The sequence below is a fragment of the Styela clava genome, chromosome 1 (genome assembly GCF_964204865.1).
Source record: "Styela clava chromosome 1, kaStyClav1.hap1.2, whole genome shotgun sequence".
NCBI classification, from domain to species: Eukaryota; Metazoa; Chordata; class Ascidiacea; order Stolidobranchia; family Styelidae; genus Styela; species Styela clava.
This window is the reverse complement of record NC_135250.1, coordinates 16,753,252-16,769,153: the sequence shown is the minus strand read 5'-3', so window position 1 is coordinate 16,769,153 and position 15,902 is coordinate 16,753,252. Positions and strand designations below refer to the sequence as shown.

The 15,902-nt window shown below is 35.7% G+C and overlaps 1 protein-coding gene across 9 annotated transcripts in view; it reads left to right on the top strand.

Annotated features, from left to right (window-relative positions):
• LOC120345502 (coiled-coil domain-containing protein 57-like) overlaps window positions 1-12,434 on the top strand; it is a 56,476-nt gene extending 44,042 nt beyond the window's left edge. For 6 of the 9 annotated variants that reach the window (XM_078110847.1, XM_078110844.1, XM_078110839.1 and 3 more), the window contains 7 exons: window positions 73-244; window positions 2,713-2,821; window positions 7,904-8,077; window positions 8,909-8,972; window positions 9,565-9,650; window positions 10,754-10,933; window positions 11,691-12,434. In XM_078110847.1, coding sequence (XP_077966973.1) covers window positions 73-244; window positions 2,713-2,821; window positions 7,904-8,077; window positions 8,909-8,972; window positions 9,565-9,650; window positions 10,754-10,933; window positions 11,691-11,863 — 958 coding nt within the window. In that variant the 3' untranslated portion in view covers window positions 11,864-12,434. The other 3 variants (XM_078110841.1, XM_078110867.1, XM_078110863.1) reach the window with 3 other exon arrangements.
• Window positions 12,435-15,902: the final 3,468 nt, after the last annotated feature.

Genomic DNA, 15,902 nt, shown 5'->3' with positions numbered 1-15,902 from the left:
TGTGCAGAGGCTTGCCGGACTAGAGGATTATTCACATATCCACTGATCTTTTCATGTTAATCTTTATTCTAGACGACAGATCTCAGATATTGTATTGCAATTGGAAGAAACGAGGAAAGAGTCTGATGAATATGATCGGGGTGGAATACAGAATAATTTACATGTCACTGAACTTGGAAGTCATCTTTCTCAAATGAAAGTTGCTGTTGCTTCAAAATCACCTTGGATGGGAGAAATTGCTCAGGTATGGTGTGTTTATTAAATAACATGATTATATTACCAACTTTGCTCTACATTCATGTGGCTTTAATATATGCATACAAATATACAATAGAGGAAAGATGATGAAATTGGATTTGGGCTGATTAGTGAGGGATCTGATTTGAGGACCACTATTTTTAATGATCACTTTGAATTCTTTGAATTCATCTAATAGTTCCAGTAGTTGAATTACACACTTTGATCTACAGCATCCCGTTTATAACACCCTGCGTATGTTTTTATCAGTATTATCATGATCCAACTTTGTTGATTATTCAATAACATTTTCCATGGATCTAGTGCAGTGCTCATCAACAACACCCCGTCCATTCTATATTTTCAATACGTAAGAAAACTCATTGTTTTTTAGATGTTATATATATATGTTTATGTCGGCGCAATAGTTATTATTTAGTAAATGTGAACGTTGCTCTTTGATTCCATCGGGCATTTGTGCAAAGCGAGGTAATAACCTTGTTACCAGTGCCCCTTTCATTGGAGCAGTGGTTATCAACCTTTTACTGACAATGTACCATTTTGGTATTTCTGAAGTATGTGAACCAAAATGGCAGACACCGCATCGCAGTATGCGTACCCGGTTAGAGTTAGGCCATCATTTTATTCCAATTTTCCTCATTTTTGTTCTATTACGAGTTCGGGGACTAGCCAATTGACTTCCTTAGTATTTATAAATGAAATTATGGTCTTTTCCTAACCTGGTACACATATTACGTTCCGGTGTCCGCTATCTTGGTTCAAATACTTCGGGAGTACCACAATTTTTTTTTTTTTTTCTCCGGCCGCGTACCACCAACAAATCCCCCTTTTGGGGACCGAGAACAAAACCACAAGAATGGAAGCCGCGGTATGGAGAATTAATAAAAAACTTGATTAATGGCCCATAAAGCTGTAGATTATGTTTATTAATCAACACATATAACAGATAACAATAGTATCATCCATATGATGTATGAAACCGCTATCAAGCTATCATCTCACTACGCGCCGACCATTCCCGTCGAACGATCCATTCGTTGCCGTTTTTCAATGCATTTTGGACGTAAAATGCAGCATGGGCGAAAACATGCCTGTCTCGCTTCAATTTATGGTAGTACTATAAACTCGTTCAGAGAATACATACAGTATGAAATGAACAATAAAAAGAAAGCGTTGCTGGCATAACTCAGTCAACTCGGAAGTTAATTGTTGCAATGATTCAAAGCTGCTCGGCTGAGAACCACTGCATTAGAGTATCTGCATCAGGACCATCCAATCTTTTTAGTGTCGCGGGCCACTTTCACACGAGGAAATTCATTGCGGCCCGCAAATGTTTATAACAAACTTGAACACCAGCCAAGACGTCAAAATTGAGTGTCATATTTGCAGTTTACCGTTCTAATGTCTGGAAACAGGTGGCCTGGACGTGGGACGTCACTCCTCGGAGCTGAGTCAAACGCTTGTACAGCACAGCGCACTTGCGGATTTGTGGACACTTTTCGCAAACAGACAAATACGTTAAAATTGAGTGTTATATTCACGTTATAATGTTTTTTGTTTTTAGTGGCTATGATATTGTTTCAATTCCCAAATGAGCAGGTTGTGCGCTAATATCACGTAAATTTCAACAACTTTTCAGTAGGCCATTCTGTAAATTTCGAAACATCAATACAAGTTCCTAACAAAGTAACATTTCTACGATTTCCGAAAGGATATATTAATTTGAATATGGAAAAATGCCATTAAGTCAATTTTATCATAATTTTTAACGGATTCGCAGAGACGACATTTCATGTGTTTTATTTTATTTAACGCAAAATACCATGAACTCAACAGAATAATACAACGAACCCCGAAGCCAGTAGTAAAGATATTGTTCACTTTTTATAATATGTTGGCGATAAGGACGATCAAAGCCGACAAGAGATAATAATAAATATGAAATCTAATTTGGGAATTTGGGTTGTCAAATAATTTCCATAATTTTCCTTAGCATTTTGTCGCAGTAGTTTGTCAAACAGAACGCGCAGTTTTTTAAACCTAAAAACAAACATCGATGTCCACCAGAGCGCGAGACTTGATACATACGCAAAAGTATCAAACTGCTACAAATGGTATTGTGACGTTAAAATCAGAATAAGCAGATATCAGAAATGCCAGACATACGTTATGCATAAATAAACACGTATAGGTTAGTTAGATAGGTATTACATGCCATAGCGTATGCGATTAGCATATCATGTGTTAGTGTGTACTCCACAGCATTCGGTATGGTACACCCCTGGTACACCCTATCGATGTGGTACACCCTTCAAAGTTGTTGGTACACCCTGGGGTGTACTATACACCCGGTTGACGAGCACTGATCTAGTGTTACAAAACAGGAAGATGACAATAAGGCATGTTGTTTTTATCTGTTATTATTTTGTATTGAATTTTGATTAATTTTTCCAGGCAGGAATTGTTCAACAGTTAAAATCTGAAATCACTGATTTGAGAAGAAAATTAGCAAAAGCAAAACAGGCATTGATTTTGGGGAACAACAGTGGGAAGCCCACTAAAGGTTCTTAAATTATTTCCATCAAAATGTCTCTGCATGCCCACTTATTAAGTAATTACTTTTCTTCCGTTTTTTTCTCACTTTTCTATGAACAAATCTCAGTGATACCTATACTCTGTGATAGAAGGAATCGGAATGTACATTCACACATGTCCTAATTTATGACCTCTTGACTTTGAGTGGATTAGTGTAAAACTTTGCAGGTTTCACCATGCGTGAAATAATTATATGTGAGATGATTACCAAGCTTTTCATCACCAGATCATTATTCGTGTAACTAGGCTTGCACATAATTTACGGAATTACGGAATTATTTTGAGTTACAGAATGGAATTTTTGAATTACGTAAAGTCGTAATTATTGGTCGAGCGCTATCAAGATTGAAACAAGCTCTCTTCAAAGCAGTCAATTCCGTCGATTGTAAAAAAATGAAAGTTTGATAAGTAGAAGAAGTTAGAGTTCCCGTATTCATATTCGTTTTTCTTTCTCTTGTTACGCAGGTGGGGAAAGGCATGACGCGTTGCCACCCCCATTGAGGAAAATTTTGATCTGATCATTGATCAAAATTGATCTACAAAAAAGCAACAGCGTCGTTTTACGTTCCCGCGTCTTAGTTTCCTGGTCAAAACGCGCCAGACTTTTTTGTCTTCACGATATTGTGTCTCTTTTATTCGGCGCTGATAATGATAAATAAGAATGTGCGATTGTTGATTGCATTTCCGGAAGGCGTATTTTTCTTTCTCTCCATGAAACAGGCATGAAATGAATTTTACCACCGTTATGGGCGCTCAGAAGGGGACTTTCTTTTCCCGACTCAATCACTTTTATTAATATAAATCACAGCGCATTGAAATGCAAGATAGAATTTATTAGCATTGATTTACAACGAGTTACGTGTAAGAACTTACCGACGGCTATCCCTAACGGGTAGCAACGATAATTGTGAAGAAAAAAAAACATTTTTTTTGCCTCTTTGCGTCATATTTTTCAATTCCTAATTTTGCATTAAGCGTGCTAACATCGTTTTTGTAAATTTAGAAACGTCGAACCAGCCAATACGTCGATGTTATAATTAATGTCGCGCTTATCAAACAGCAATATGACAATGGAAGAGAAATTGCGTAAAAAACCAACGCAACTTCGTCTTTTCGGTATCGGTAAAGCGATTGAGGCCGCAGAGAAACAACAAAACGGCGGGATTTCCTGCGGACCGGTAAAAATCCTTCGTGACCGGCTATTGGGAACCACTGCACGTAGGCCTGTAGGTACGTAGGCTAAGACTTAAAAACATGTGTGAAAACTGTTTATTTCATGTCTGATTTCGAATCTAAGCGAGACGTAACAGACGACAGCCGAAAAATAAAACACGATTTTCGATCTTAAGTTGGGCAAAGAAAAGATGAAATAGTTCTTTGTCAAGGCCACAACAAAGTATGAAATACAAGCGGATTTATACGAAGTTTGAGGAAATACAATGTTCATTTTATTCGGGTTTTGCAAATAATATATGTTTATTCCAACGCAAATGTTGCTTATTCGCTTGACAATTTGTCGGTTTTATTTTGTTGTTTTTGATTAATATGGCTATTTGTCCATTTCATTTCGTTCGCCTAGTACCAGGATAGGATAGGATTTACATATTTATCTCGGGGGAGAGGAAAGCCGATAAGACGGCTTATCCATATGGCGAACCACGGCCTCTCGTCCGGTTTCCATTCCAAGTCGGGTATGGGATTAGTTTTACTGTATTGTTTGTTTTCGGAAGCATGGACTTGGTGGTGGAGGAAGCCGTAACCGACCAGCGGTTATGTGAACCACCCAACGACGGCGAGGAGTCCAGCAATCCTCTCGCACATAACCATTGCTGCATGGGATTCGAACCTGCGAACCCACGCAGAGTAGTTAGAGGTGCGGTGGCGAGCGTATTCCTAACGCTTAGCCCGTTGAGCCACACCGCCGCGCCAGCATGTGCCAGCTTATTAATAAAGTAATTTAAATCTACTTAGAAGATTGTAACCTGTCTGTTGATTCCATACTTAAAGACTAGAGAAATCGGCAAGTGCCAAAGTACGTTGAACTATCACAATAGACCTTATTCATTAAAAACCCATCCTACGCGCAAAAAGAAAAGTGATGTAAAAAAAATTTTTTTAACATTAGCTCTTGTGGAGAATGTGTTCACCAGAGCAGAAATTTGCATTTTTTGTAATTTTCTAGATATCTTTCAATGTGGATGTGGGCAGTTTTGAGGATAGAATATTTTTTACATCTTTTTTGATATTTTTATCATGATAAACATGCTCAAGATTTTTGATAATCGTTCATTAAAATTTTAAGGAGCGCGGTGTTTTCGATGACGTCATTCTCACTAGACCATGAGATTCAGCCAACGCGCCGTGCTCTGTGGGATCAATGACATTAAATGTTGTTAGGATAGGATAGGATTTACATATTTATCCTGGGGGAGAGGAAAGCCGATAAGACGGCTTATCCATATGGCGAACCACGGCCTCTCGTCCGGTTACCATTCCAAGTCGGGTATGGGAATAGTTATATTGTTTGTTTTCGAAAGCACGGACTTGGTGGTGGAGGAAGCCACCATGTCATTGATCCCACAGAGCACGGCGCGTTGGCTGAATCTCATGGTCTAGTGAGAATGACGTCATCGAAAACACCGCGCTCATTAAAATTTCAATGAACGATTATCAAAAATCTTGACCATGTTTATCATGATAAAAATATCAAAAAATATGTAAAAAATATTCTATCCTCAAAACTGCTCACGTAAACAATGAAAGATATCTAGAAAATTACAAAAAATGCAAATTTCTGCTCTGGTGATCACATTCCCCATAAGAGCTAATGTTAAAATTGTTTTTTTTACATCACTTTTCTTTTTGCGCGTAGGATGGGTTTTTAATGAATAAGGTCTATTACGGAATTACGTAAACAATTTTGCCGTAATTACGGAATTGATTTCGGACGATTACGTGCAAGCCTACGTATAACTACTGTTCAGTCGCTGTTTCTTCCATGATCGCAATCTACACATTTGGAACAAATAACCTCATAACTATTCATACAACTGGTCAGCTTTCCTATAAAATAAAAAATTTTGATCATAACTTCTGTTAAGTAATTCATTGCTTCTGAAACATGTCTTTTATACAATGCATATTCACACATTTTTGTTTTAAAATATATTGTGGCGCTAAATGCACTATGCTTGGTGTAATATGGTATTTGCCTCGTGGTCATGCATAATGATTCGTGATAAAATTGATGAACTCACAATTGAATGGAAGTCTGTTATGAAACTTTTATTGAATCCATCAAAAGTGTTCTCTGTTTGACATCACATATTTGACATGGAAAATTGAGCGCATTATGCTCCATGGAGGGATAAGGAAGAGTGTTTGAGAGTCTATATACTTTAAATTAGAGAAACCTTCCTACAACAGTGATTTCAATTGCTATCTTGTTTTGTTTATGAAATAATTTCTCAGCAGTGTTATGCCAAGTATGTTCCTAAAATAGAAATAGTAGCTAAACCAGGGGTCTCCAACTCAAATATGTCACAGGCCACTTTTTGAGCTTCATTGATGGTGTGGGCCGCAAACTAACAAATTAGGTACAAAATTGATACACAAAAAATAACGGAAGCAATCTGAATGTTTTTGTTAAAATTACACTTGAATTAACTATAATCTAGCGAGTCATGAAACATTGCGTTGGTTTGCTAGCCTTAAGACACCGTGCAAATGCTCGTCCGCTAGTTGTGTGCGAAAGGCTGATTTTGTAAGTTTAATTGTTGATAAAAATTGCTGCTATTACTTCACAATCCATCAATATACACTCTTTAATAAAGCTTCCTTCAAAGAAAGGACGCGACGATATCGCAATCAACTTACCTATGGCAAAGCTCGCTTTCATTTTATTTATGTCTGAGAAAAAGTTTCTCTGTTTCATAAGTGAAAATTTTAATTGTGATGCCGCTTCGTAACGAATTGTTTCAACATAGAGATAGTGTTTTTCCCTGTGTAATGAGTCGTAATGTCATTGGATGAACCTTGTTATTATAATTTCACACAAAATACATATCCCACCACTTCTCTTGAAATATTCTGTGTTCTTCCGAACATTCATGCTTCTATACATTGCGCATGGGTTTACTACTTTATGAAAAGTTTATAATAATCTAGTTTTGCTTTAACTGCACATATGCAGAATTATTGATTACCGTAATAACTGCACACTTCAATAATCTGACCGACAACTTGTTTATTTCGACATAATAGAAATTCAAAATGAAATTATTGAATTACAATTTTAATATTACAGTGGATGTTTCCCCGGCCTGAAAGATTTCCCCATTCAACGCTGATTTCAAGAGTGTTTTGGAGAGATATCACTTACAAACTGGCTCACATGTTCAACCTATCATTTTTACGCAAAACAAACCATTTGCCATTTTAGGCCAGTCTATCACAGCGTTTGCACTTTGCAGTATCAATTTTGGATTATTGTAACTAACTAAAGATCCTCAGAAGACACAATGATAATTAAGTCGTTTGGTTTTCAACTATTTTTTGAAAACAACTGAAAAGTAACACACAAAACTACCAAAAGAGGCAACAATGTTTACAACCATGAATCATGCTTGATATATGTCTGAGCGGCGCATATATTCCAATTGTTACGTTATTGTTAACTTATTGCTGATATGTAATTGTTACTGATCTAAACAAGGAAATCGATGCACAAGGAAACATCCACAGAATAAAATATGAATGTGGTAAAGTGGAATAACAGAAGGAAATTTCACTTTTTACAGTTTGTGGGAATGGACTCTTGGTGTTGAAATATGACCATGACGCGGGCCGCAAAAAATGCTTCGTGGCCGCGTGCTGCGTGTTGGAGACCTCTGTTCTAAACCGTTTTCCTTAATCTGGTTTTTGTCATGTAATTCCTATTTCATTCAGGCAGGGTAGTTTACCTTGTCTAGAATTATGCACTTAATTTTTTGTAGTAATTGAATATTATTATGCCCTACCATAAGTTTATTTCTATTCTGTAATGTTTTAGCTACAATACTAAACAAGCAGCTCTATGCAAAATTGCAACTTGCTGCTAAACAAATATCAAGATTATTGCAAGAAAAATCACAACTATTGGAAATTGGAAACAGTCTACGATCAGAGCTTGCTTCTAAACAAATGAAAAATGGAAAAATTTTACCAACGAATGATGGGGATGCAGGTGCCATTCTCATTCTACTATTCAGCAGAGATAGAGATAGTTGTAGATTTTTAATAACTGACCATTTGTAATCCATTTTAATTATGTGTATAAATCTTATATTAACTGTATTAACAGGAGAGCAACTCATAAATTTTTTGCGCACAATATTACCTGTAAGATACTTCAACCCAACCTTTAAAATATGAAGAGAAAGTCTCAAAAGATGAAATAACGTTTTTTATAAAATAAATAGATGAGATAAACAATGATCATGGAATTCAGATGAATTATGAAAAAATATAAGTCATAGTCCTGAGACACATCTTTAACTTTTTATCCTAACACAAATAGTTAGGCAAGCCATATACTCATTATTGTACATGAAGTGGACCTATAAATCGTTTTGTTATGTTCTTGTTGTTAGCATTCTTTTTCCTATTTTTGTGAAAGAATCACTTTTCTCATTCTGACTAGTGGTTCGATTACTCTGAAATTTTCAATGGTTAAATATTGTTGTTGTCACTAGAATGTATTACTTTTATTGAGTTCTTTAAATTTCTGTGGGCTTTATGGAATTCCTTTTTTGTGTCTGTGATGTCATCAAAATTAAAAATTGTGTACTTTACGGCGGTTCTGCATTCGCTCCACCTGGTTATACTCAAATTACTGAATCTAAATGTTTTTCAAATGCTTAGTATTTTTGAATGCATTTTCTCGTACTGTTCTTGTTAGTTACTCTTAGTTTTTTATATCCTCAAACCAGTAATTTCTTAGTTATTTGCATCAAGTAGTTTATTCCTGAGTTGGTCGATCTTCAGTTTGTAGTCTAAGGATGGTCATTATTTTAAGGGGATGGTGTTAAGTTTCAAAACAAATTGAAGGAGATTGAGAATCTTCAATATCAATTAACCAGGTATTGGTTTTTATAATGATATAAAAATGAACTATATTCATATTAAGTAAATATTCAATCGGGTTAGTGTAGTACAGTGGTTGTAAACCTTTTTGGTGGCACGAAACCCTGTGCAATTGAATATATATATACTCTATCCTATGATTATTTTGTTGTCATAAAATAGGCCAATCAAAAACATGTGAAACAACAATTTATAATACATATAATGGAATTGTCTCGCGGATTTGATTATAATCTTGCAGAACCACTGACCTAGTGCATAGTATCGTACTATACGAGTCTCCCATACCCCACCTTAGTGATATCGTCTGACCTGGTGAATATTGATACGAAATTAATTCATTGCTTTCTAGATATATTATGCCGTCGGCCACTTTCTGATAGGTTGGAGTAATGTTAAGCCTGCCCATTGCCTGAAGTGCTAGCTCCTACAGTTTGAGTGAAATTCCGAAAATGGCAAATATTAGTATAGCACCTTTACCATCAAGTTTTATATTGACTCCAAGACACTTGTAACCAATGTTGATTTAGGTTACATAACGAACTTATCCCATGATTCTCCAATTTATAATCTCGTTTTTGTTCTCAGACAAGAACTTCGATACGCTCAGGGAGTTGTCATTTCAAACAAACCTAAAATTCCCGATACTCCACCTTCAACATCTACCCCAGAAGGTAGCTTGTTATTTTTATTTAGTTATTTTGACCTTGGCCTATTTGAGTATTTTACAAAAGCAAATTATGCGGGTCACATTAATTTCCACATATAAACAATCGCCACAATCAACTTTATTTATGGCGCATTTGCAACTCCTGTTCCTGTGTAATTCTGTTTTAATGAGACATGTGTGTGGCCATTTCTCATTTATTATCAAACATTTACCTTGTTCTTATTTACTTGCCATCACTGTGAAGAATGATGTAGATTCTGTGTGATGGTCAATCTTTAATTTAACTGATAACTTTGTTGATGATATCTTTGACCCCAGCTCGCTAACGCCAACCTTATGTGGACTGTTTGTTATTTTGTACATTCTCAGCCATCCAGGTTGATGCATCTAGTCAGCTAACTTTGTCAGAGATTTCTATTCCTGGCCTGGATTATTGGGTGTGCAAAAGAGAGATGTTTTGATATCTCAAAATCATCAAAAATATGATCCTATCTTTAGCACAAAATATTGATTGTAGTGAATTTAATTTACCTCTGTTTTTAAAAGTTCACTCGAAGTAATATGATGCGCCCTCACTTCGAAGTAGTGGACGACTACTGATATTCTGAGAGATGCTGAAATTTTGTAGATGCCTATAGACAGGCGACTGCAAGCAGTATGAGTTACTTACAAGCCAATCTGTTTTCTCGCAAAACTACTGCATCTTTGTAAAACACTATTTGACACATCAGAATCCTCTAATTTTGTCATACATGTCATTACTTATCGATCTTAAGATCGGTAAGTATGTTGATAGGTATTTGTCTGTCTGTTAGATGAACGCGATATCTCAAGAAGGCGGGGTTGAATCTGCTCCAAATTTTGCATGTGCTATCATCATATCTCGGACCAGAAGCCTAATTGATTTTGGATGAATTATGCCGTATAATTAGCGAGTTATTAATTAATTAGTTATGGGACATGCGGTGTCACTATAGAGTCATGATTTGAAATCGCAGTTTCGATCGATAAGTCTTCGGTCTCTGACCGATATTCTCGTTTTTAATACTTGTTTAAATTCATAAACCTCGTTAGAAGTTTTTCTACTATATTCCATGTTATTTTCAGCTATCGAAAGTAATGGTACCGAATATCGAGAAACTGAGTCTACTGTACAACATAGTAGTGGGAAAAACCCTTTACAGTATAGCCTATCATCTATAGGTGATGCTTCATTGAAAGATGTCTGGAAAATGCTAGATCAGGAACCTTCAAGTCCATCTGCTCCCGGAAGCCAAGATGACAGTGGTATGTTACTTTGAAATATTTTCATGCTAGGAGCAACTCCTTGCGTACGCATGCTGGTTCATGTAACCGCTGATCTGTTGAAGACATTCATTGCCATTCAAGTTTATGCATTTGGAATGAATGATTCGATGGTCTACTATTCGTACACCGTTTCTGATCTTGATTGGGAACTCGAGTAAAAGGTTGGCATGCTATATCATAAAGCCATCCTTTTAGTTTCAATATTTGCTTATATTCAATTGCTTTATCTATTGAAATGTGCAAACTGCAAAGGCCATAGTGAATGTAATTATCATTAAAGGTAATGCGAGACTAACTACGAATTCTTCCCCAATGCCTTTGCGTTCATGGATCTGTATGCTTATAATGCTGTAGCAGAATTAAACATGACTATACCATGCAATTCAAGAGTCTTGCTGCACACTAACACAGATGTATTTCTGTAACGTTTCGTGTGACCATAATCAGACTAAATTTGCAGCAGGACTCTTAAAAATTGCAGTTTACAGTGAAGACAGTAATTTTGAATTCTAAATTTTTTAAACAACATCAGTGCTTTCAGTGATTTGTCATTTTATCAGAATTTCCTTTTTCCAGTTTCAAATATCAAAATCGTGTTTTTCCAAGTAAACATTCACCAAGGTCCACAATTCTATGCCTGTTCGTCTTGTTGACTTTCCTTTCTCCAGGATAAATATGAAAACCCTATACTAAATTCTGCAGAATTTCGTTTATCCGTGTACTTTTATTCTCCAAGGAATTACCGATAAAAAAGTTGCCTCACAACAAACTCAATCAAAACCAGTATTAAAGAAATGGTCAACGTCTGAACCTGCTGAGAATAAAAACAGGAGATCAAAAACTGCAAAAATTCGAAACTATAACATTCAAGATGATGAATTCGCGGAATTACAAAGCAAGCGCTCATGATATGCATTCTCTATAAATGACTTTCCAGTTTAGTTTCAATATTATATTGCTATCTGACTGAATTGGTGTTCAATTTTGAATTTCTGGGGTAACAGTTTAATTTATATTGATGGTTGTTTATCATTTTGCTGAGAATTACAAAAAAAAAATTAACCATTGTTATTGACTAAATAAGGCATTGAGAGTCTCTGGAAGAAAAAAAGTTATTAAAAATTTCACATGTAACTGCACTGCACATATGCTATCGCAATATCAAAGGAATTTATCATTATCACGATTCACTTTAAAATATATCATGAACTATATCAATTTCTAATTTTCCAATACCCTCAATATATGCCCATAGTTATATTTAAAAACGTCAGATTGACAATTCTTTTTTCTGGAAATAGGTAGGCTGATAGTTGAAGTTGCAGGAAAAGTTACATTTGTTCAACCATTAACTGGAGTTGGTTAAATAAAAGTCAAAATGAAACTACAGACTCATGAGGTTCATCCTAAAACGCCCATTTTGTGGCTCAAAATATGATTTATATTAATAGCGGTATTAGCTGGCCGATGAATCGGTATCGGTGTCAAAAAGTGATATTAGTCAAGCTTTAAATACAAACATCCTTTTTCAAGTAGTTGGCTAGCAAAAAGTTGGATTTAACGTGTAACTGTTAAAAAGGTGTCTTACGTCAGTAGTGTTTTGTTGGTATGAATGTGCTATGACTTATTTGGGGACTTGCCCTGTTTACAAATTGATGGGATTTATTTGCTATTCATCAAAATTGCCGAAATTTTGCCAATACTGTATATTAGACAGAGGCCTGTTCGTGGATAAGACACCTACTTTTCCGTCTTTATGTGAGTTTTTTTTTATTGATGCATTTTATTGCTAAATATATATTTTTTTAGGAAAATATATTCAAATCTAAGCAAAACTTTTTCTTTATATTTTGAAAATGATTGAACAGTTAGACAACAAATAGTAGGAGTACAAAGTGATGATTACAGCATCCGCATAAAGTATTGGTCTCAAACTGTGCACGTAGAGCTTTTCGAATTAATATCAAAGCAATTGTGTTTAGTCTATAAACTGCAAGGTTTTTTATGGTTTTTGACAGTGATTCTTACTTAACCCCTTTCTCGACACGTTTCCCCCAAGGGTGGGTTCGCGCGAAACGAACTCTGTGAGACAGCTGGCGAAGGGTTGGTGTAGCTTATGAACAAGTTTTTTGGATAAGGTCACAGAATGAGGGTGAAAACTATAATCCGATTTCTGTATTATTAGAATCCAAATACTCCAAAGAAACGGAAAGCGCACAACAATACCTGGCAGTGAAATGTAAGAAAGCAACATACACCATAAAAACACTAAACTAGCTTCTTACAATTTGCAAAACAGGCTGAAAATTAACTTATGACAGGCATTTTAAAAGACGATAAAAAATTCTATATGTGCACAGCATTTGAACAGTACTGATGATAGCTAATTGAACTGCAATGGCATCGCACACAAACCACAACATGATCCCACTGTCCAGCACAAAACATTCACCCAATCCAACAGTCACAAACAAACATCACCCACCTGAGACCAGAGGCACTCCCACAGACACTCATGACCAGAATCCAACCGAAAAACAACCACACTGTACCGGTACCAACCACACCATAGCATAGGCTTACAGAACACCAGAGGACAAATCGACATTCGTCAGTGACTTCAATGTTAAAGATACAAAATATAGCACATGACAGCATTTAACAGATAAAACAAGGGTTGTCACACGTGCAACTAACAAGTTTGGAGAACTTCTCAGATACGGAAAGCTGTGCAAACATCTGGAATAATAAGTGTCTGACATTCATCCAATTAGGAGAGACGTTTACGCTGGCTGAACCTCAATAAAAAAAAAATTGAAAATCCTCCAAACCGCTGGCTTCACTGGTCCGCAAAGAATTTTGTTATCTTGCTTCGCATGTATTCGAATGAATATCAGAAAGTTTCGGATTATCGTGCGGAATGTCGATCAGTTGGAATGCACGAAATCGTACTTTGCAATGTCGTGTCCCGTGTGCCACACTTCTCACTTGGCCCGATTTTCCCACTTCTCCAATGCCTGTACTATCACTTGCCATATAGCCTAACTAGTTCCATTCTTGTATATTTCACTTATTTAACACAAATGTGGGACAAGTAGAACAAAATAATTTTAACACTCTCTAAGCTCCCTTCATCTTTTACCAATGGAAAATCTCTCATCTTTGGTTAAAGCAATACTTTTATGTCACTTATCATAAACGTTTTAAATTTTCGACACTTGACAATTCGCAATACCTTGTACCGTCGCCGGTATGTATACCACTATGCTTGAAAATATTAATCGGACTGTCAAACTTATTTCATGGCTAAATTCAAAGGTTTAATTATGATTAGAAGGACGTATTGAAATGTGAACAAACCTCATTATAAATAATGTTTTTGCATTCAAGTTAATTTGTTTGGTCAAAATATTCAGAAAATTCATATAATTTATCCCCTGACAATTTTGCTTACCTATTTCTTTAAGATTATTTTAAAACTTTGAATTCCCATATATATCTATTAAATCTATTTTCTGAATCCAAAGTGTTATTCATTCGTTTGGTGTTACGTATTTCATTAGAAAGAGAAAGATGGAAAGCGTATACGCATATGTTATTTCGATCACGCTATGCTGCGGGCTGTAAGTACTCACTACTCATACTTAGCATCCTTAGCTGCGAAACATAAAAAAGCAAATTTCCTGGTAGCGGAAAATGAGTTGGCAATTTGATACACGATTTCGATATTTACTGGACTGTATGTAAGTCTACTGTCTTTTTTCTTCAGACTTTCGTTTGCATTTATCCGCACGCCCTGCCCCCACAATGGAAGACGCCATGAACGGCCAGAAGTAAGATTCTGCAGCATCTATGTTCAGCCTAATTCCATTTTGTGAATACATTTATTGTTTTGCTCAACAATTAGTATATATAGATTGGATTATGAGTGGATTGCAAAATCAATATGATGTTGTCAAAAATTTAGAGCGGAGACAAATTGTTGGCTCCCGAACGTTGAATTTGCTTCCCTGTTGCTCCATGTGAACTGTGCTGCATTGAAGCATAAAAACACAACTTATTTTTAACTCTTGGTTCGTTTACGGGTAACTTTTGGCTCATGTTATAAATTTCAACAGTCAAAATATTTGACTATAGGTCTGATTTTCTGAGGCTCAATCTCATCTACATATATATATATATATATTTCATTTTGGGAATTACTTCTTTGACAAAACCAGCGCCATCATGTTCATAATTGTTACTCTTATTCCCATCATTATCTGAAAGAATAAATCGAAGCAATTTTCTGCATAAATTCTTAGCTAATTTAACAACGGAAATCCATTTCCGAGGGAAGATGTTTCACCTGTGCAACACTAATTCCAATTCCCTCTTTCATGAGATCATATGAACCTTTGCCATCAAATTGTTCAGATTCTATGAATAACTATACACTAAGGTTACCATATCTAAATAGTCAAAATCCCTGACAAAATTTTAATGAGTCATGTTGACCAATTTTGAAACCAAAACACTTATATTATGGTATAAAATCGCGATGTATCCAAAGGCACTAGCTGTCGTGAGAATGGAATAAATACAGAGCAAAATTGTTTCATTTTACTATATAAAATGCAGGTTGTTATTGCTGACAATAATATATATATATATATATATCTAAGCCAAATTTCGACCACCGTTACCACCGTTAAAAATCAGATGGCCGGTTGTGCGTGGAATATTGACTATATCTTATCATACGCAAATCCTCTTAACAGTCGCTTAATTTCATTTAAGTATTTTTTTCTTAAAAATAACTAGTACGATCCGGATGCGGATCATGGAACGGGTAACACATTTCCAGTTTCGTTCATGATATGAGAGAATTGTGGGTGAAGAGTTTCGTTTTGAACATTGTGTTCATATATATATTTATTTGAGCATGGCTTTCTTGCTGTTTAAAGAC